The sequence below is a fragment of the Peromyscus maniculatus genome, chromosome 4 (assembly GCF_049852395.1).
Source record: "Peromyscus maniculatus bairdii isolate BWxNUB_F1_BW_parent chromosome 4, HU_Pman_BW_mat_3.1, whole genome shotgun sequence".
Lineage (NCBI taxonomy): Eukaryota > Metazoa > Chordata > Mammalia > Rodentia > Cricetidae > Peromyscus > Peromyscus maniculatus.
This window is the reverse complement of record NC_134855.1, coordinates 97,098,958-97,120,272: the sequence shown is the minus strand read 5'-3', so window position 1 is coordinate 97,120,272 and position 21,315 is coordinate 97,098,958. Positions and strand designations below refer to the sequence as shown.

The window sequence follows — 21,315 nt, the reverse complement described above, 5'->3', positions numbered from 1 at the left end:
GATCAGGCTGGTCTTGAATTCACAGAGATCTGCCTTCCTCTGCCTCCCAAGTGCTGGTATTAAAGGTGTGCACCACCACCGCCCAACAGTATCCTAACAGTTTTGATTCTGAAACCTGATGCCATAGTACTTGGTATTCTTTATATTTACTCATTTCTCTTTTTCTTTTTTTGAGACAGGTCTCACTCTATAGCCCAGATGGGCCTTGAATTCATAGCAGTCTGCCTCATCCATATGTGTTGGGATTACAGGCATGATCTGCTTTGATTTTTTTTTTTAATTGAAATAAAACTGATATACATAGGACTGTAAGTGTACAGCTTGATGCATGCTTACTTAATTTTGCCAGTTGACAGAGGGTTTTATTTTAGTCCTCCATGTTATTCCATCATTTATAATCTTAGAAAATGATTCAAAAGATTTTAATTTATATGGGAAATAAGATTATTATGGGGCTTGAGTCAGTTGAAATGAAATGTTTGGAAGGATTTACTGCTATATGGATGGAAAAAAATGAGATTATTCATGTTAATTGTAAAATAATTGGTACTGTACTCAATAATATTCTCTTTTGGTGAGAGGGAGGGGCACTTGAAAGGTGATAGGGCTGTGATGACAGATTGGTAACTGTTTGAAGGACCTCACAGCATATGCAAACAGGACAGAGGCAGGTGGGAGGCCAGAAGTCTACATGGTGTGTTTCGGGCCAGCCAGGACTGCAGAGTGATAACAGCCCGAAGAGTTACTATCAGGAACCTAGTAAAGTTGAAGACCTGTTGGTAGTGGAAATATGGCTTACTTCTTAATGATGAATTTCTGTTTGGTTTTTGCATTTACTTATTTAGTTTGTGTGTGGGCATGTGTATGCAACACATATGTATGGATGTGATTGATGTCAGAGGACAGCATCATTCAGGTGTCTTCCACACTTTGGTTTCCAGGGATTGAACTCAGGCTTTCAGAGTTGGTGGCAAATGCCTTCTTTATCTGCTGATATCTTTCCAGCCCTTAGGTGAATTTCTAAAGACAAAAGAGTCTTTATCTTTTTGTTTTGTTTTCATTTTTTTTGTTGTTGTTACAGTGTTTTTGCTTTGTTTCTGTTTGATTTAAGACAGAGTCTTGTGTAGCTCAGGCTGGCCTGGAATTCCTGATCTTCTTGCCTCCACTTTCCTTTTCCCTTTAAGTCAGTGTTGGAATTACTAGCTTAAAGAGAAATGCCTTTGGTACCAAAAGTGTATCTGTTGTACATAGTGCTGCCCATTTGCATATCCAGTATTTGGAATGAGGAGTTCAAAGCCAGCCTTGACTACATGAGCTGCTGTTGAAGAAGGTAGAAAAAAAAAAAAGAAAATATGATAGAAAATCAGATTCGTGAAGGTTTTCCTTCCCAAACTCTTTCCAACAATCTGTCTTATGCATAGCAGTTGAACCTGTTTGGCTTCAAAGTCAAGGAAATTCTCTTTGATGTACTAATTTCTTACTGGTCTGTGCAAACAAGTTCAGGAGCTATGATTTCCTCTGGCCTAGCTGTCTTTAATTGAGATGACTTGAGGCTGTGCTGTGGGGTGCAGGCAGGCCCATCACAGTGTTTGCCTGCTTCAGTTGCAGCAGTACCAGTACTACAGTGCAGGCCTGCTCTCCACATACGACCCTTTCTATGAGCAGCAGCGTCACTTACTTGGACCCAAAAAAAAGAAATTCAAAGAAGACAAGAAGCTTAAAGGTAAGCATGTATCCCACCCATATTTACTCTTTCTTCATTTCAGAACTGTGTGTGGTGCATTTGAACTTTAAATATAGTATCAAATTACTGAAAACCGACAGTCTCTTTTTTCTGATTAGTGGCATTACTAACCTTATTTCACATTTGTTCTGTGGTCTTTCCTAGAAATAGAAAGACTTAAGAGCTAGATTGTAAACACTTGTAATCCCAGCACTTGGTGGGTAGAATCAGGAGAGTCTGGAAATCAGATACGAATTCTGCTCACAAAGCATATTTTTAGTCTTCCCTTCTTTTTCACGTCCCCCTTTTCTTATCTTCCACTCTCCCTCCCAGTGTAAATTAAGTATTTGTGCTACTTATGATTTTTTTCCTCAAAAAATTTATTGTCCTATCAACTGATGCATTTTTTTCTGCTATTATTTTCTTTAGTGGTCTTGCATTTCCACCAAAAAGAAGTAGGTTTCCATGTGTGACTGTCACTTGAGGCCAGGGATGCTTTACAAACTTTTCACAGTTTGGATTTTACATATTAGTCTATTCATGTGAACAGAGGGCATGTCCAATGTTCTTTTCAAATTAGTGAGATCTTCCTTTTGGAATATTTGTTGGCTTGATAAAAGGAAGAAACTGGTAGAATGAGGAGGGCTCCTGGAGGTCTTTACTTTAGAGTGGTGACGGTGTTCTGGTTGTGTCCTGTGAAATGCAGCCTCGTAAGCATCTCTGTCCTTTGCAGCTAAGTTGAAAAAAGTGAAGAAAAAAAGACGACGAGATGAAGAGCTTTCCTCTGAAGAGTCCCCACGTCACCACCATCACCAGACCAAAGTCTTTGCTAAGTTTTCTCATGATGCACCTCCCCCTGGCACCAAGAAGAAACACTTATCCATTGAGCAGCTTAACGCCCGCCGCAGGAAAGTGTGGCTCAGCATCGTGAAGAAGGAACTGCCAAAGGTGAGTGAGGGGAAGGAGGGACGGGAACAAGGCAGCGGGAGCGGGAGGGAGTTTGGGTTGGGGTGGACCAACTAGACATTTAGTGATGTTCGTCCTGTTTCTTACAACCTCCAAAAGTGAGCGAAGTCAGTCAAACTGACCAAATGGGGGCTGGGGAGATGGCTCCGTGGTTAAGAGTACCGGCTGCTCTTCCAGAGGACTTAGGTTGGATTCCCAGCAGCTACGTGGTAGCTCACAACTGTCTGTACCTCCAGTTCCAGGGGATCCAACACCCTATACAGACATACTTACCAGCAAACACCAATGCACATGAAATAAAAATAAATCATACATCAGGAGCTTTAACAAGCTCTGATCAAATATTTTCTGCTTTGTGGTCCATAGTAACATTTCACCAGTTTTCTCCTGATTGAAGCCAGGATCCAACTTTGGAACTACATGTTGCATTTAGTTGTTAAATCTCTTTCATCTGAGTTTTTCAACCTTTGTCTTTTGTGACATTGTTACTTTTGAAGAGGATAGGCCTGTACCTGGTGTTTCTATGTGGGTAGATTTGGGCTATGCATTTACACATGATTATCACAGTAGTGATGTGTTGTCCTCTGTGTAGCATTTCAGGTAACATACACATTTCTGCCCACTGCTGGATGGCAATCTCTGGGTGACTTTTGGAAGTAATTTGTCTTGTATATACTTGACATTTTATTTTTCATTCCTTCAGGAATTAAATAAAGGCTACATAGTCTTATTAGAAATGAATCTTAAGTATTACTTTCAAATGTTTTAGGCCAACAAGCAGAAGTCTTCAGCTCGAAACCTCTTTCTCACCAATAGCCGAAAGGTAACAAACATACTTTCCGTTTCCTTTTTTGCCTATCATGTGTTCTCCTCTGGGCCTATTCTTACTATTCTTGAGTGTTGTTATGTATTGGTCATGAATCAGATAATATGGAAGAGAACTTCTAGATAGTCTCATTCTGCTTATACTTTGAACTTTTTGTGTTAAGCCAATTAATTAATCTTTGGTTCTTGGGCTGATCATAGTGTCTTTAAGATCTGTGCTCAGTCTTTCCATTTAAGCAATGATGGGGATCAGAGAGATGGCTCAGTGGGTAAAGGTACTTGTTACCATGCCTGACAGCCTGAGTTCAGTCCCTGGAACCACTGATGGAAGGAAAGAGCTGACTCCCTACAGTTGTCCTGGAATGTCCGCACATGTGCCATGGTATATGTGTATCCCAAAACACACAGCTATCACACACACTGTAATAGTAACTAAAAAAAGACAAATGTTGGTGGGAAGAAAATTCTCTGAGAGAAAAATAACAACTTGTTGTAGGGATCAGATGAGGTAACATTTTTAGTCTGATTTCTCCATACTAGGCTCTCAGCCCCTCTATTTCCTCATCTATAAAATAGAGATGATGACGACACTCTTTCATAGGTCTTTTGTGAACAAAGGATACATTAAGACTTGGTAAAATATGCCTCACATGGAAAAAAACAGTGATGGCTATTACGATTATTAATGTGGTAATAGAACACCTTGTCACTTCTCAGTGAATTTCAGGGCCTTGCCATTGTTGCATTTCTTTTCTTGGGGAAATGTGAAGGAATGTGTTCATCCCAGTTAGGGCACCAAGGACAGGTGAACCATTCATTTAATTGGAGTTACTTAGGCGTACATGGTCAACTTAAAGACAGGACACAGCAAAAAGCCACGCCCCCATCCCTAGTTCTTGCAGGGCAGTGGGGCCTACTGAACGCTGTCTAGGTAGCTCCCTTAGAGGCTGCTGCTTCCCTTGTGCATGTGCTGGCCTATAATTTCTCCCACCTTTCACAAAAGAATATTAGTGGGCCCACTCTTAGGAGGGTCTCAAGTTAACAAATAAATCCAGGGCCATTTCATGCCTAAAGTACAGAGTTCTACGACAGTACGTATATTTTGTTTCATTTAAAGTCTAGATGTAGGTAGGTTTTTTTTTTTTTCCCCCTCTTTTTTTCTTTCTTTTTTTTTGTTTTTTCGAGATGGGGTTTCTCTGTGTAGCTTTGCACCTTTTCTGGAACTCACTTGGTAGCCCAGGCTGGCCTCGAATTCACAGAGATCCGCCTGCCTCTGCCTCCCAAGTGCTGGGATTAAAGGCATGCACCACCACCACCGCCCGGCGTAGGTAGGTTTCTTAATCAGGAGATTTAACCTCGGGTCTGGACCTCAGTCACACTTGATCACCCTTTTCTCTTCATTTTTTCCCTCCCTCCCTTCCTCTCCTCACTCTTCCTCCTTTTGCATTTATATTTTTCTGTGTTGTTCATTAACAATATTTGCCTTTTTAAAAGCAAAAGTGTTTTAAAAGAATAATATGTAGGCTTATATAAAGATTTGATAAATTCTGTTGACTACATATAATTAATGACAGAATAATTCAGGGGCATTATCTCTTTAGTAGGACTGTTGTACTAAAAAAATAAAAAATAAAAAATGGGGAACACTGGTTTACAGTCCCAGGCAGAACTCTTGCTCTTCCCTGTTCTGATAATGATGCTGTTTGCAGCTTGCCCATCAGTGCATGAAGGAGGTGCGTAGAGCTGCCTTGCAAGCGCAGAAGAACTGTAAGGAGACTTTGCCTCGTGCTCGCCGCCTAACCAAGGAGATGCTCCTGTACTGGAAGAAGTATGAGAAGGTGGAGAAAGAGCACCGTAAGCGAGCAGAGAAGGAAGCTTTGGAGCAGCGGAAGTTGGATGAGGAGATGCGGGAGGTGAGGCAAAAGCAGATTCTAAAAGCCTTCTTAGTACCCAAGCACTAAGAATTGGGTTTGTTGCTCAGTGCTTTCCTGGAACTATAATATAGACCAGGCTGTCCTCAAAACTCTCACAGATATTCTTGCCTCTGCCTCCTGAATGTCTGCCCCTTTTCTCTGTTTTTCATTTGTTTGTTTAATTTCATTATCATCATCATCATTTTGGTTTTTCAAGACAGGGTTTCTTTGTGTTGCTCTAGCTGTCCTGGAACTCACAGAGATCCACCTGCCGCTGCCTCCTGAGTGCTGGGATTAAAGGCGTGCACTACCACCTGGCTTGTTTTAATTTCTTTAAAAAATTCTTTTATGTAAGTGAGTGTTTTGCCATCACGGATCTGTGCCTCACATGCATGCATGCTGAGGCCAGAAATGGGCATTGGATCCCCTAGAACTGGAGTTACAGAGTGTGTTACATAGGGACAATGAACAATTAATCTAGGTTTCTGAGACCCATGCACGTTTTCAGCTACCATTTTAAACTTTAGCCAATACTATTGCTGAATGTGATGTCTCTCAACTAGTCTTGATTTTGTATATCTAGGGATAGTGAATGAAGAATTTTATTGTCATTGATAAAACAGTTGGAATGAATAGAAGAACAGTTAGGGTCCAGAGAAGATGAGTATCAGAGGATTGGATGATCCTTTTTTCAGATGTGGCCCCTAGTCTTGCTCAGAGTGGAGCTTTGGAGCCTCTCCTGAACCCTTGCTCGTCCTTTTCTTTTCATTTTGCATTTATATTTTTGTGTGCTTAAGTGTTGTTCATTAGCAATATTTGTCTTTTTAAAAGTAAAAACTTTTTTAAAGAGATATGTAGGCTTATATAAAGATTTAATAAATTCTGTTGACTACATATAATTTATGACTTGGATGTTTTTACCTTCAATCCTCCCCCCCACCCCCCTCCCGCCCCCACTGTAGGCCAAGAGGCAGCAGCGAAAACTGAACTTCTTAATCACTCAGACAGAGCTGTATGCTCATTTCATGAGTCGAAAACGTGATATGGGTCATGATGGAATCCAGGAAGAAATCCTAAGGAAACTGGAGGATAGTTCTACCCAGAGACAAATCGACATTGGTGGTGGAGTGGTGGTTAACATCACCCAGGAAGACTATGGTGAGTCCTGAGTCAGGAGGTGGAGGAAGCAGGTAGCTTCCTGCTAAGCTAAGTTACAACTCTTACAAGTTTTGTCCTGATTCATAGATGATACTGATCAGAAAAAAAGATTTAGAAGGAAGTATGTGTGTTTTTGCAAAAGAAGCCTATAAAATAATTTATGAAAGAATTTTCAGTAGAGGCTTGGATAGGTAAGAGTGTTTGCCTAGCCTTCATGGATCCCTGGGTTTGATACCCGGCACCACATAAACCAGGCACAGCAGTGCAATCATGTGATCTCAGCACTTTGGAGGGGTAGGCAGGAGGATCAGAAGTTTGAGATCATCTTCAGTTACATACATAGTAAGAGGATTTTCACAGTATAGTAATCAAGATCATGTTGACCTAGAAATGCAAGAGAATGGAAGTATTTCAGAGTATCTTGAGTGTTAACACATGTATAGCTAGATTTCATCTGAAATCTGCGTGATTTTGATTGTCCTGGCAATTATTATCAAATTATAAAAGAAACCCTAGGCCTGGGAGATAGTAGACCTAAACTCCCAGATGGGTTTTGTGTGCTGGCTTTCACTGTTGGAGACCAGGGACATGAACTTTACATTGACTACTACTTTACTTTTAGGTTCTTTTGATTATTTGTTTTTGTTTTAGCTTTTTTAAGACAGGGTCTCATTATATAGCTCTGGCTGTCCTTGAATTCACTGTGTAGACCATGCTGGTCTGGAACCACAGAGAACCGCCTGCCTCTGCCTCCTGAGTGCTGGATTGAAGTGTGCGCCATTGAGCCTGACTTAGTTCTTGTCTCTGGCAAATCCTTTAGTCCTGTGTTTGCCTTGGGATAAATACGTGGAGAACTGGGGATCCACTTATGTGTGGGGTAAGTTGTATCTTTGAAGGAGATCAAGTGTGATAATCTACATGTCTTCTCTTTTCAGATAGTAACCATTTTAAAGCCCAGGCCCTGAAGAATGCTGAAAATGCTTTCCATATTCACCAAGCTCGAGTAAGTCTTGTAATGAAAAGACAGGCTGGGCATAGTAGCCACACCTTTGATCCCAGCACTCGGGAGGCAGAGGCAGGTGGATCTCTGAGTTTGAGGCTTGCTCCTGTATAAGATCAGTTCCACACCAGCCCAGGATACATAGTGAGACCTTGTCTCAGAAAAAAAAGAAAAGAAAGAAAAGGCATATTGTAATAGGCCCAGGAAATGTCCCACAGTTTTTCATTTGCATGTTCTTAGTTTTTTACTTTATTTTTTATTTATTTACTTTATTTTTACTTTCTTTGTTTATTGTTTCAGTTAAACGAATTGGTTAGCACTCGTGCCTGGTCCTGGTGTGTCTGTGTGTCTGTGTGTGTTCTTGTGTCTGTGTTTGTGTGATTCTGACCACATGTAGGGTGAAGTCTTTACTTCTTTCAAAAACAGATGTTATGGGCCACCAGGTGGGTTCTGGTAATTGAACTAGGTCCTCTAGATTCAGTTAAAAACAGCCAGTGCTTTTAACCCCTGAGCCATCCCTCAGTCTCACCTCTCCTTCAGGATAGTAGTAATACTTGGGATGGCAGAATAACAAATACTTAGTTGTATAGAAATTTCATGATTACTAAAGTTGAAAAGTGACAGTTAAGCTACAAGCTGTTTTGTTGTTTTGTGTCCTCTTGAGTAATCGTGGGTTGTTTATTTAATGAAAGAGACCATCACGAGTCCTGTGCCTTGAGAAACTAAGTCACTGGTTTCTTTCACTCAAATACTAATTTGTTCTATTATTCCTGAGCTAGTCTTTTTTTTAAAAAAGATTTGTATTTATTCTTTGTGTATGACTGTTTTGCTCCCATGTATATATGTGCACTGTGTGTGTGTGCTTAATGTCCACAGAGGCCAGAAGAGAGTACCAGGTCACCTGGAACTGGAGTAAAGATGATTGTGAGCTTCCATGTGGGTGCTAGGAACTAAACCCAGGTCCTCTGCAAAACAGCCAGTGTTGTTCTGAGTCATCTCTACAGCCCTTGAGGACCTAGTGATCTTTAATAAAATTAGTAAGAAACTGTAATGAGTTGAAATTAGTAAAGAAAATGCAGTTTAGTGTGCTTCAGGGAGCCTTTCTGTTACTTTGTCAGGATTAAGAATAGATACAAGCTGCATGGTGGTGGTGCACTCCTTTAATCCCAGCACTCTCGAGGCAGAGGCAGGTGGATCTCTGTGAGTTTGAGGACAGCCTGGTCTATGTAGTGAGTTCTAGGACAGCCAGTGCTATGTAGAGAGACCCTGTCTCAAAAAGACCAAACAAACAAGAGTAAACACAAATACCACCTTCACACAATTACTCTGGTTACATTTTGTATTAAAGCCTGTTTTGATTTTTGATACTAGTAGATGTTCATTGTACAAAGTTATGAATTTCTTAACATTTTTATTCAAGTATATCATGTACATTCATCATTGTCACCATACTCTCCTATGCACTCAACCCCCTGTATCAAAACTTGTAACCAGCCGGACGGCGGTGATGCATGACTTTAATCCCAGCACTCAGGAGGCAGAGGCAGGCAAATTTCTGTGAGTTCTAGGCCAGTCTGGTCTACAGAGTGAGATCCAGGACAGCACCAAAGCTACACAGAGAAACCCTGTCTCGGAAAACAACAACAAAAACTTTTAACAAAATCTTTGAATTAGCAAGGAATATAATACAGCTTAGTATGTTAATAAAAACATTTTTATATAATTGTTACATTAACTTAGTAAGATATTAGAAAGTTTATTCTATTTTTTAGCATAGTGTAAAAATATGCTAATGAATTGTGTTTAAATTTTTTTTTACTTTTTATTTTATGTGCATTGGTGTTTTGCCATGGGTGTCTGGTCCCATGGAACTGGAGTTACAGTTGTGAGCTGCCATGTCGGTGCTGGGAATCAAACCAGGGTCCTCTGGAAGAGCAGTTAGTACTCTTAACTGCTCAGCCATCTCTCCAGCCCATGCTTAATTTTTTTTATTCTTATATTTTTCTTGACTTTTTATTTTCCAGACAAGGTCATTCGATGAAGATGCAAAAGAAAGTCGAGCAGCCGCCCTCAGAGCAGCTGACAAGTCTGGCTCTGGGTTTGGGGAGAGCTACAGCCTTGCGAATCCATCCATCCGGGCTGGCGAGGATATCCCACAACCCACTATTTTCAACGGCAAATTGAAAGGTTACCAGCTGAAAGGCATGAACTGGTTAGCCAATCTCTATGAACAGGTAAATTTTAGAAATATGTCAAACCTATTCTTTTTACCTTACTATTTATTTTTCTTTCAATTAATGTAATTATGAAGTGAGTTCATCTTTAGCTTTTTTTTTTTTAAGATTGACTTATTTTTATTTTGTGTGTAAATGTTTACCTTTATTGTATGTAAGTACACCATAGGCGTACAGTGTCCATTGAGGTCAAAAGAGGGAATCAGATTCCCTAGAGCTGGAGTTAGAGCTGGGTGTGAGTCATGTGGGTGATAGAAGCTGAACTTGAGTCCTCTGCAAGAGCAGCACTGAGCCATCTCTCCATTCCCAAAACTTGAGCTTCATGCAAGAGTCTGAAAGGTATTGCTGTATTTCTAACTTGGAGATTCTGTTTGTATCCTGTATATAGTATGCCTTAGGTAGTCTTGGTAAGCCTCATTGTTTGCTTGATGTGAGTTAGATTAGGTAAAGAACTGGCCTTAGTCTTGGTACTGAGTATCCAATCAAGCTTGGTTGATCTGATCCTCATCTTTGTTACATCTTCTGGCACTGAATGAATGAATCCTATGTGGTATCATCAGGTGTTGACCGTATATCTCTCCTTCTCCATGTCTCCCAGGGTATTAATGGAATTCTTGCTGATGAAATGGGTCTTGGTAAAACTGTACAGAGTATTGCACTCCTGGCCCATCTGGCAGAGGTGAGTAGATGGAATTGTCAGTCATCTTCCTATCCTGAATTTAGGCTCATTTTCTATCAACAGTGAGCCACTTAAAAGCAATGTTATGCTTGGTAGCATGTCAAAATAATAGAACTTGTTGCTACGTTTGAAGGCCTTTTATTTTTATTTATATACAGAATGGTATAACATTTAGTTCTCAATGGGGCCAGGACAATATTTGAACAAGTATAACTAGAATCCTTGTCTTTCACTTCCTTTTAAGACCTACCAAGGTAGTGGCAAGGACTTTATTGTTAGATTACAGGATCTTGTACTGGATTCCCATCTCAACTCTGCTCACCTTTTTTGAAGTGATTTCACTTTAAATCTCTGAGGCCTAGTTTTCTATCTTTTTCAAATCAGAGGTAGTATATATCTTAGAGGAATCTTAGAAAAATTAAATGGGAAAATGTGTAATAACATACATTGAAAAAAATTAATACTTTTCCAATTAAAAAACAGTGAAATTATGATAACATAGTAGAAAATAATAAAAATGAATCAGTATATCATGTATGTTTTTATGAAAAAAAATTAAAACCTAGAATTCACAAGAAAGTCGTTGCTTAGTTCTGTACCTCTTTGGTGTGTTCTTATTATACTAACACTACTTCTTTTCTATTTTCATATTACTTACCTTATTTTTCAAGACAGGGTTTTTCTATGTAGCCCTGGCTGTTTTGGAACTAGTTCTGTAGACCAGGCGGGCCGCAACTAATATTGCTTTTTATTGAGTGCTTATGTATGGACACTTGGGAGATAGGCACGATTTCTCTTGTTACTGTGTTTCCTGTTTTCCAATTTCTCTTGTCGCTGATTATTTGGGATGGAATAGCTTCAGTTTCCTACAGCTGGCTGACTCAGTTTTCTGTTGCAGAGAGAAAACATTTGGGGACCTTTCTTAATAATTTCACCTGCTTCTACACTTAATAATTGGCACCAGGAGTTCACAAGATTTGTTCCTAAATTTAAGGTAAAGAAGCTCTTGTTCTTTAAAATAAGCTTTCTGACCCTTCTTTTGCTACCTTACTAATTGTCTTTGGTTCCTGTTGTTGTAGTAAACACGGTGACTGAGAGCAACCTGGGGAGGAAAGGGTTGATTTCAGCTCACAGCTTGTATTCCATCATCCAAGGAATTCTGAGCACAAACTCAAGTAGGCAGGAAACTGAAGGCAGGAGCTGAAGCAGAGGCCTTGGCGGATGCAGCTTACTGGCTTGCTCAGCCTGCTTTCACTCAGTACCACCTGCCCAGGTGTGGCACCACCTCCTGTGGGGTGGACCTTCCACGTCAGTCAAGATAATGCCTTACAGACTTGCTTACAGGCCAGCTCTTCATTTTTTTTGAGACAGGGTATCTTGTAACTCTCTTATGTAGATCAGGTTAGCCTTGAACTCAAAGAGATCTGGTTCCTGCCTCCAGAATGCTGGAATTAAAGACATGCGCCACCATACTTGATTTACAGGCCAATTTTATGGAGGCATTTTCTCACTGTGGTTCCCTCTTCTCTGCCTCCCGACTGTTAACATTCAAGACGTGTGCCAGCCCTCCTGGCCCTTTTAAACTGTCATAGCTATGTGTGGGTATGTGCAAAGAAATGTGTTGGATTTCCGAGAGCCAGGGTTACAGGTGTAACCTGTATGAGCTGCCTGATGTGGCTTCTGGGAATCAAACTCAGGTGCTCTCAACTGCTGAACCATCTCTTTAGCCCTCTATGTTTGTTTTGATACAGTCTTATGCATCACAGGCTGTCCTCAAACTTGTTATATAGCCTGTATTTATGAGTATATACCACCATACCAGGTTTATACAGTGTTGAGAGTCAATAACAGGGCCTCATACATGCAAGACAACCACTCTGAACTGACGTACCTTCACAGTCCTTTTATATCTGTATTTGTTTTACTGCTTTGCTTTTGTTTTTTTAGAGACAGAGTCATACTCTATCCTCAGTACTTCAGACTGTCTTAAAACCCCACTGTGTAGTCCAGTGGCTTTGAACTTGTGGTAGGCAGTCAGCTTGCCTCAGCGCCTAGCTGCTGGGATTATAGGTGAACCTTGACACCTGGCTTTTTCTTTTGGTTTTATTGAGATGTCATCTGGTGTAACCAGGGCTGGCTTTGAACTTGCTATGTGGCTGTAGATGACTTTGAGCTCCTGATCTTCTTGCCTCGAACTCCCAAGTGCTGGGAGTGTGAGTCATCATCCCCAGCTTCCTTATATTCATTTCTTAGAAATATTTACTTAGGAGAGTAATAAGGAAGCTTATAAACCTTTATGCTAAATAAATGAAAACTTCATAGTCTAATGTAAGTTATTTGTGCCATTTTTTCACATGAATTGATGGTCAAGGTAAGATGATAGAAAATAACTATCGTACTTGTTTCAAAGTAGATTTTGGCAATTTTTATATTGTATTGTGATCTATTTATAATAATTTATTTTTCTTAATATCTCTAAAGTTAGTCTTGATCTAGCTTATAGCATCTAAAGTAGATAATGTGAAAATTGATTTAACAACACAGAGAGGAAAAATTGAGATTGACTGGGCCAGGCATGTTCACTTGGTAGAATGCTTGGTTCCTATAAATGAAACCTCAGATTGGACCCACAACACTGCATAAAACTGGCGGTGGTGGTGGCCAAACCTATAACCTTGCACGTAGAAGGAAGAAGCAGGAGGATGAAAAGAGCATCCTTAGCTATAGAGCAGGTTTCAGACAAACATGAAACTCTTTTAAAAGAATCAAGAGGTGTGTTACAACAGATTAGGTCTAACATAGACACAGTGCACATAGTTTTTATGCTGAACATGGTGGTTCATACCTCTCAATTTCATTACATGTGAGGCAGAGGTGGGAAGATAGGAATTCAGTGCCAGCCTTGGCTGCATAGAGAGTTCAAGACTAGCCTGGGCTACATGAAACCCTTCCTCAAAACCCCTCTCCCCAAAACAAAGAACAAAAGAGTTTTGGTTTGGTTTGGTTTGGTTTGGTTTGGTTTGGTTTGGTGTGTGTGTGTGTGTCTGTCTGTCTGTCTGTAAAAATGAGTGGGATTGATTATATTACTTGTAGTTTGAATGGGTGGGTAATGCATTAGCTGTGTTCTGTCCCTAAAAGGATGAATTGAACATGAAGTTGCATATTAGTAAAGATTTTATGAATTATGGATCAAGAAATAATATCTCTGATTTGGTACTTGATAATTTTGATGGGCCCCATACATTGCTGCAAGGAGAAGGACAGGGATGAGGCAAATGTTTTTCTGTCTTAATGCTTTGTAAGATAGAGGAACATAACTGGGATTTCTTAGCATCGTGCAGGTTTTTTTGGCTATGGTCCTTTTCTTTCTTAACTGCATTGTTGATTGTTGATGTAGAACATGGTTTTTGTTTCTCTCTCTTTTTTTTTTAATTAAGAAATTTTTGTATTTTTACATGCCAATCACAGATCCCCCTCTTCCCTCCTCCCTCCCCTACAACACACCTCCCATTCTCTCCAAGAAGGTAAGGCTTCTCATGGGGAGTCAGCAGTGCCTAGTACATTCAGTAGAGACAGGTCCAAGCCCCTTCCCTTGCCTCAGGGCTGTGCGCGGTTTGTTTTTTGTTTTTCAAGACAGGGTTTCTTTGTGTAGCCTTGGCTGTCCTAGAACTATCTTTGTAGATAGACCAGGCTGGCCTCCAACTCAGAGAGATCCGCCTGCCCCTGCCTCCCGAGTGCTGGGCTCAGTGGTGTGCACCGCCACCACCTGTCATGTAGAAAGTGTTTAAGAAGGATATCAGCACTGGATAAGATGACTCAGTGGCTAAGAGCACTGGGTGATCTACCAGAGGACCCAGAGTTGATTACCAGCTCCCACATGGCAGTTCACAGCTGTCGTAATTCCATTCCCTGGAGATCTGATGCCCTCTTCAGGCCTCTGCAGGCACTGCATACGTGTGGTCCACAGATACACATGCAGGCAAATAAATACTCATATTTAAAATGTAATCTAAAATAAGAGATCAGAAAAGTAGCTCTTAATTTGCGTAATCATTTTCAGCTCCCTTAGAATATGAGATTGGCTTAATTGAAATTTTTTCATGAATTGTTGGGCATATGAAAAATGGAAATAGTTTTTTGCCTTTTCTTGTTTTCAAATTATGGCTAGATACATGTTGAATACAATGTTAACAAATCTTTAATTTCTACCCAGCCACTGGAGGTTTTTTTTGCAGTTCCTCTACTGGCCAAGAGATGGCACTGTGATGTTATTTTAAATCATATCTTTCCTTTGCTTTAATGCCTAGAACCGAGTTTTCATGTACATATTCAATTTCCATCTTGTTTATTTGTTTATTGAATTTTATCTTTTCAAAGGTTTATTTATTTATTATGTATACATGTTCTGCCTGCAGGCCAGAAGAGGGCACCAGATCTCATTACAGATGGTTGTGAGCCACCATGTGGGTGCTGGGAATTGAACTCATGACCTCTGGAAGAACAGCCTGTGCTCTTAACCTCTGAGCCATCTCTCCAACCCTGAATTTTATTTTAACACTGGTGTAGATGTGGTAAAATAGAATCTGTGGGCCGTGTCTTAAGTGTCCTCTGTTGGATTTTCTATTCTAACTTTTTTATATTATAAAATATTCATACCACAAAAATTTACTATTTTATCAAGAGAATGGTATGTACTTGTCCTCTCAGTACTCAGAAGGTTGAGGAAGGAGGATTGCCACATATTCAAGGCCACTCTGATCTACATTGCACATTCCTAGCCAGCCAGGACTACCTAGCAAGACTCAGTCTCAAAAAGTCAAACAGACAGTCATCCAAAAACTACCTTATTCAGGAAAGGTAGAATGGCCCTAGGAATGGAGGCACCCACCAAGCCTGGAGACCTGAATTCTGGCCCCAGCACCAGATGCCAGGGGAGAGAACCAAATTCTGCATGTGGTCCTTTGACTTCTGCCTGTGCTCTGTGTCACATCCTGAGTATGTACACATGCATATCTGCATATTCACATATATGTAAAATGAGTGTGATAAAAAACCCTACCCTCATAACCATGTAACTGTATGGTTTAGTGCTTTAAGTCCATTCACAATGTTGTGTGGCCATCGCTGCTCTCATCCCTACTGGCCTCACCCTACCCTTAAACTCTGTGTCCATGCCAGGAGGTGATGTTGAACACCTTTAATCCCAGCACTTGAGAAGCAGAGGCAGGTGGAGCTCTGAGTTCCAGGGCAGCCTGGTCTACTGAGTGAGTTCCAGGACTGCCAGGGCTACACAGAGAAACCCTGTCTGGGGGGTGGGGGTGGGGGTGGAGTGTGTAGAGTTTTGTTTGAATGCGTGTTTTGTTTTCATTACTTCAGAGCATATGCCTGAATTGAATTACTGGGTCATTCAAGTTATTTAGAAACCTACTCTTTTTATGTGGTCTGGGAACTAACATTAGATCGAACAGCTTGAAGTTATTGATTAGAAAATACTTTGTAATATAGGACATAGAAATCAAATATGTATCTTTTGGAATCCAACCACACTGTTGTATGTGTTATTTATGGATTCAAACAGTATAGTTGTTTTGACAGAGACCATATGGACTACAAAGCTTAGACTTTACAAAAGATTTGCTGACCCTAGTGTCATTGATTGTTTTGATTGCTATTCTTTTAGATTGTTGAAAACATGTTTACTTCTCTATTAGATAGAGGTTCTCCTCAGGTTTATAGTTAGAGTATATGAGATCCATAGATCGTGATGCCGACATATGGAACCTTATATGTATATTTGGTGTAGGTGTCTGGAAAACATGTATGGTTCTGACTAGGATCTCTACTCCCCCTAATTTCTTTATTTTTCTCGTAAAATGTGATTTGTATTTTTTTTAATAATTTATTTTTATTATGTGCATTAGTGTTTTGCCTGCCTGTATGTCTGGGTGAGGGTGTAAGGTTCTTTGGAACTGGAGTTACAGTCAGTTTTGAGCTGTCATGTGGGTGCTGGGAATTGGACCCGGGCCCTCTGGGAGAACAGTCAGTGCTCTGAGCTGTCTCTCAAGCCCCATGATTTGCATTATAAGTAGTTATTTGCATCATTTTTGTTCTTTAAGTTTTTTTTTCTTCCCCTGCTTTATTGTTTCTGTTCTGTCTTCTTTATTTCTCTGCTTCTAAACTTCTTTCCGCTGTTGTGACCTGGAACTTAATGTTGTTGACCATCACCTTTATGGATATGTGCGTTTGAGGGGAATTGCATTTCTTTTCCATTTTGGCTTGCAGAGATTGAATTCATATGGCCAGACTTGAGTGACAAGCACCTTTACCCACTGAGTCGTCTCACTGATTGCCAGTTTATTTTATTTTTTAGTAGAAAACTTGAGAAAGCACCATGTATTTTAGGTTGTCTATTTGAAATAGAGTCTGGTTAGGTAATCTCATGACCTCAAACTTATGATTCTCCTGCCTCAGCTTGCTCAGTTTTGGGACTACAGGCATGCATTACCTACCACACCTGGATGCTTTAACATTGGTAAAAGCTCAGTCCTCATCTTCTCATTATCTCAATCTTCTTTGGGTTTGTTTCTGTAATTTTTCACATTAGTTTTCAGTGTTACTTTTCGAACGTTTGATTATTATTGCTCAGTCCTGTGTCAGATTGTATAGTAAAATTTCTACAGATATTGTAGACACACTCTTTTCTTCCACATAGGAGATATATATAAATAGGGGCAGGGAAGGTTGATTTGTTTTTAAGATAGTATCACTTGCAGCCCCCAGGCTGGTCTCAAATTCACTCTGTAATTGAGAATGACTAGTTTTGATTCTCCTGCCTCCACTTCCCATGCCCTGGCTTCATGTGTGCTAGGCAAGCAGTCTTAGTACCTATATGTCCAGCATTTATTTATTTATTTATTTATTTATTATTTGTCTGTCTGTCTACCTATTTATTTTTCCCTACTAGTATTGTTGCCCCTCTGGCACATAAGTAATTCAATGTTTTCTTTATTTAATCAGAACATGAGATAATTCAAGGATTTTAATACTCATGCATAATCCTTGAGTTATAGTTTAGAGCCAGGAGTGTGGGTAGTTAAGTTACCAGAATACTACGACTTGAACTATAGTTTGTTTGTTTGTTTATCCTTGGCTCTACAGCTCTCTAATACTCCGACTTGAACTATAGTTTGTTTGTTTGTTTATCCTTGGCTCTTCATCTCTCTCTCTTTTTTTAATTTTTTAGATTTATTCATTTTATTTTGGTTTGGTTTGGTTTTGGCTTTTTGAGGCAGGATTTCTTTGTGTAGCCTTGGCTGTCCCGGAACTAGCTCTGTAAATCAGGCTGGCCTTGAACTCACAGAGATCCTCCTGTCACTGCCTCCTGAGTGCCAGGATTAAAGGTGTGAGCCACTACCACCTGGCTATTAATTTCATTTTATGTGTGTTTTACCTCCATGTATGTGTTTACTCTTGGAGGTCAGAAGAGAGTATTGGATCACTTGGAATTGGAGTTGTTGATGGTTGTGACCCACCATGTGGGTGCTGGGAACTTAACGTAAGTCCTCCACAGTAGTAATAGGAGCCGTCTCTCTAGCGCCCCTACATGTTCTTTTAAAAAAAAAAAAATCTCTGCTAAGCTTTTTATTCTGTCTGCTGGAACTTTTGGAATGTATCAGCGCTGCATAGAGAAAGTATACCACATGCTAATAGGCTTTACCACTTTTTCTGGTCCTTGGCTCTGTAATTTTCCATTGCTTCAGTATCTCGGATACTTTAAAAAAGATACATTGTGTATGTGTTTCTATTTGGTTAGTAGGAGAATTGGTAAAACAATGCCCCTTTTATTAGTTTTTTTTTTTAAATTAAATCATTCAGAATAACATTATTTATTGATAATGTTTACAGTTTATTACCAAAGAAAATAATGTATGTATTGATCCATTTTCTAGGTGCTACCATATTGGGGAAATCCTCATGATAGAAAAGTCATCCGGAGATTCTGGAGTCAGGTAACTTCAGTTTTTCTCTCTCTTTCCCCCATTTCCCTTTCCCTCCCCATTCCTCTCTCCCTCTCTCTCCCCCTCTTTTCTCTCTCAGTTCTCTTTGATTTGAATAAGTCGTCATGTTTATAAAATCTACAATATATTTCTGGATATGGGGCAAATATATTTTTCTTTAAATACATTGTTTTTCCTGTACAGGCAGTCATTTTTACTTACAGTCCAGTATGAAGAAAGACCTTTTTTCTTTAAGATTTACTTTTTAAAAAAATTTATGTGAGGCTGCGTGGTGGAGGCACATGCCTTTGATCCCAGCAGTTGGGAGGCAGAAAGAAGCAGGCGGATCTCTGTGAGTTCAAGGCCAGCCTGGTCTACAGGTCGAGTTCCAGGACAGCTAGAGATACACACAGAACCCTATCTTGGAAAAAAAACAAAAAATTTATGTGTATGTGTGTGCGTTTGCATGAGTATATGTGTACCATATACATGCAGGATCCCAAAGAGGCCAGATCCACTGAAACTGGAGTTACAGGTAGTTATGAGTCACCATGCAAGATCAGCAAGAGGTTTAACCACTGAACCATCTCTTCAGTCCCATCTTCCCTTTTCTTTCATGAAAAGGATATTAGTTGTTACTCTGATTATAAAAGGAAATGCTTTAAAAACATTGGACGTTTGCAGTTTGTCTCACAGCACCTCTTTCAGTCACATAGATGGAAGAATATCTATTCTTCATCTTTCTTTTAACACACTGTTCATGCTTTATTATCTTTTTTAAGACAGTACCTCACTATGTAGTCCTAGCTGGCCTGGAACTTGCTATGTAGACCAGGCTGACCTCAAAATCACAGAGATCCTTCTGCCTCCGCCTCGCCAGTGCTGGGATTAAAGGTTGTACTGCTACACTAGGCTTCCTTTTTTACCTTATTGAGAATGGTTATGTTGCCTGGAGAGATGGTTCAGTGGGTGCCATGCCAGCTTGATGATGATATGTGGTCAGTCCCTGAAACCAACAGTGGGAGGACAGAGCCAACTCGGGAAAATTGTTGTTTGACCCCCACGTGGATATGTGCTTATTCCTATTTATACGTACAGACATTGAAAAGACTTGTTTGACAATGTTTACATATCATTTTCCATATTTCCCCTCTTACATTTGTAGAAGACCTTGTATACTCAGGATGCCCCCTTCCACGTGGTCATCACTAGCTACCAGCTGGTAGTCCAGGATGTCAAGTATTTCCAGCGGGTCAAATGGCAGTACATGGTACTGGATGAAGCTCAGGCACTGAAGAGTAGTTCCAGGTAACATGCATTTTAGAAACTAGCCTTCAGGGGTGGGAGTCTCCACATAGAATCAGCAACAGCCAGAAATTTCAGAATATAACTAACATAGCATGGTTGTGCCTCTGTAGTTTGCCTGACCAGAATGCAGAAATTCTTATTTAATGTATTTTTCTTTGACACTCAAATATCATGCTTAGAATATATAGATTTTTCTCAATCTCCTCAGTTGTGACTTTTGTTGCTAAGGAAAATCCTATAGGAAAAGGGAACGTGGCCTTTTTTCTCTGAGGGATTACTTTATACAAGAATTCCAAGCAGCAAGTAGAATATTACTCAAGGGGCATTAGAGATTATCTCTTTTTTATCAACCCCCCCCCCCCAGTTGCATGGTTATTAGACCTCAAAAAGTCTTTTTATTGTAAGTTACGTGTGTAAAGATTCTCAAACTAAAATAGAATAGTGCTTGGCTATATAATTTTACTTGGTGAACCTGCAGGACTTCTTTTAGAAGTCCATGGAATGGGCAAGTGGAAAGTCCCAGTCTGTGGAGGGCATTGGTGTTGAGGAAGGACCTGCCTGTGGCTAAGAGGAGTGAAGACTCCTCTTCCAGCCAGCACTCCTTCCATTGCTCCACCAGATGAGCTGAGAAGCACAGATTAATACTTTTGACACTTTGTGTTGCAGATAAGTGGTTTCTGAGTAGCTGCCTTATGGGGTGTGTGTGTGTGTGTGTGTGTGTGTGTGTGTGTGTGTGTGTGTGTGTGTGTGTGTGGACAGCAGGAGTCGATAAAGCTAGAAAGGTCACCCACTTAACCTGTTTGAGGGTTTTTTTTTTTTCTAAGCATTTATACCATTGGTATTGATGAGTCTCAGTTCTGGGATTTTTATCTTCATCTTCGTTAAAATATATTTTTATTGTGTGCACGATACAGTATATGATTCCTAAGTTGTTTGAAAAGTTTTTAAAAATATTGACTCAAGATAATTACAGAAAGACTTATTGCCAACTTGGAATTTGTAACTCATTTCCTTGAACAGTGTTCGTTGGAAGATTCTCTTACAATTCCAGTGTCGGAATCGGCTTTTGTTAACTGGAACCCCCATTCAGAATACCATGGCAGAGGTAGGCACTAATCAAGATCACCGTTTCTATCTTCTTAAGACAATTGTAGCCATGATGGCCTCCTGCCATTCTGTACAAATTATATTCACTACCATAGAAGAATTTGATTCTTCTTAAGTATCTTGTAGGCACCATTCTTACTTTCTTACTATTTGTTATTTACGGTGTCCCTTTTTGTTTCTTTAATAAATATTGAGCACATTAGGACATGTTGCTCATCTAATACGGGTAAGTTTTTGCTGTAGAATCAGAAGCTAATATTCTCTAAAACCAAGGACCTTGATTCTTCCTCCCCCACCCCCACCCCCAGGTGAGGACCAAACCCAGGGCCTTGTGCTTGCTAGGCAAGCACTCTACCACTGAGCTAAATCCCGAACCCCAATTCTTTGTTTAGAATCATCGTATTT

General features: G+C 40.0%; 1 protein-coding gene across 4 annotated transcripts in view; it reads left to right on the top strand.

The window, feature by feature from the left end:
* Ino80 (INO80 complex ATPase subunit) overlaps positions 1-21,315 on the top strand; it is a 112,836-nt gene that overhangs the window by 18,731 nt on the left and 72,790 nt on the right. For all 4 annotated transcript variants that reach the window (XM_042275971.2, XM_042275969.2, XM_076570371.1 and 1 more), the window contains exons 6-17: positions 1,603-1,723; positions 2,457-2,671; positions 3,459-3,512; positions 5,224-5,427; positions 6,390-6,585; positions 7,521-7,588; positions 9,610-9,819; positions 10,418-10,498; positions 11,397-11,492; positions 18,448-18,507; positions 19,661-19,803; positions 20,824-20,908. In XM_042275971.2, coding sequence (XP_042131905.2) covers positions 1,603-1,723; positions 2,457-2,671; positions 3,459-3,512; positions 5,224-5,427; positions 6,390-6,585; positions 7,521-7,588; positions 9,610-9,819; positions 10,418-10,498; positions 11,397-11,492; positions 18,448-18,507; positions 19,661-19,803; positions 20,824-20,908 — 1,533 coding nt within the window. The remainder of the gene's footprint in view (positions 1-1,602; positions 1,724-2,456; positions 2,672-3,458; positions 3,513-5,223; positions 5,428-6,389; positions 6,586-7,520; positions 7,589-9,609; positions 9,820-10,417; positions 10,499-11,396; positions 11,493-18,447; positions 18,508-19,660; positions 19,804-20,823; positions 20,909-21,315) is intronic.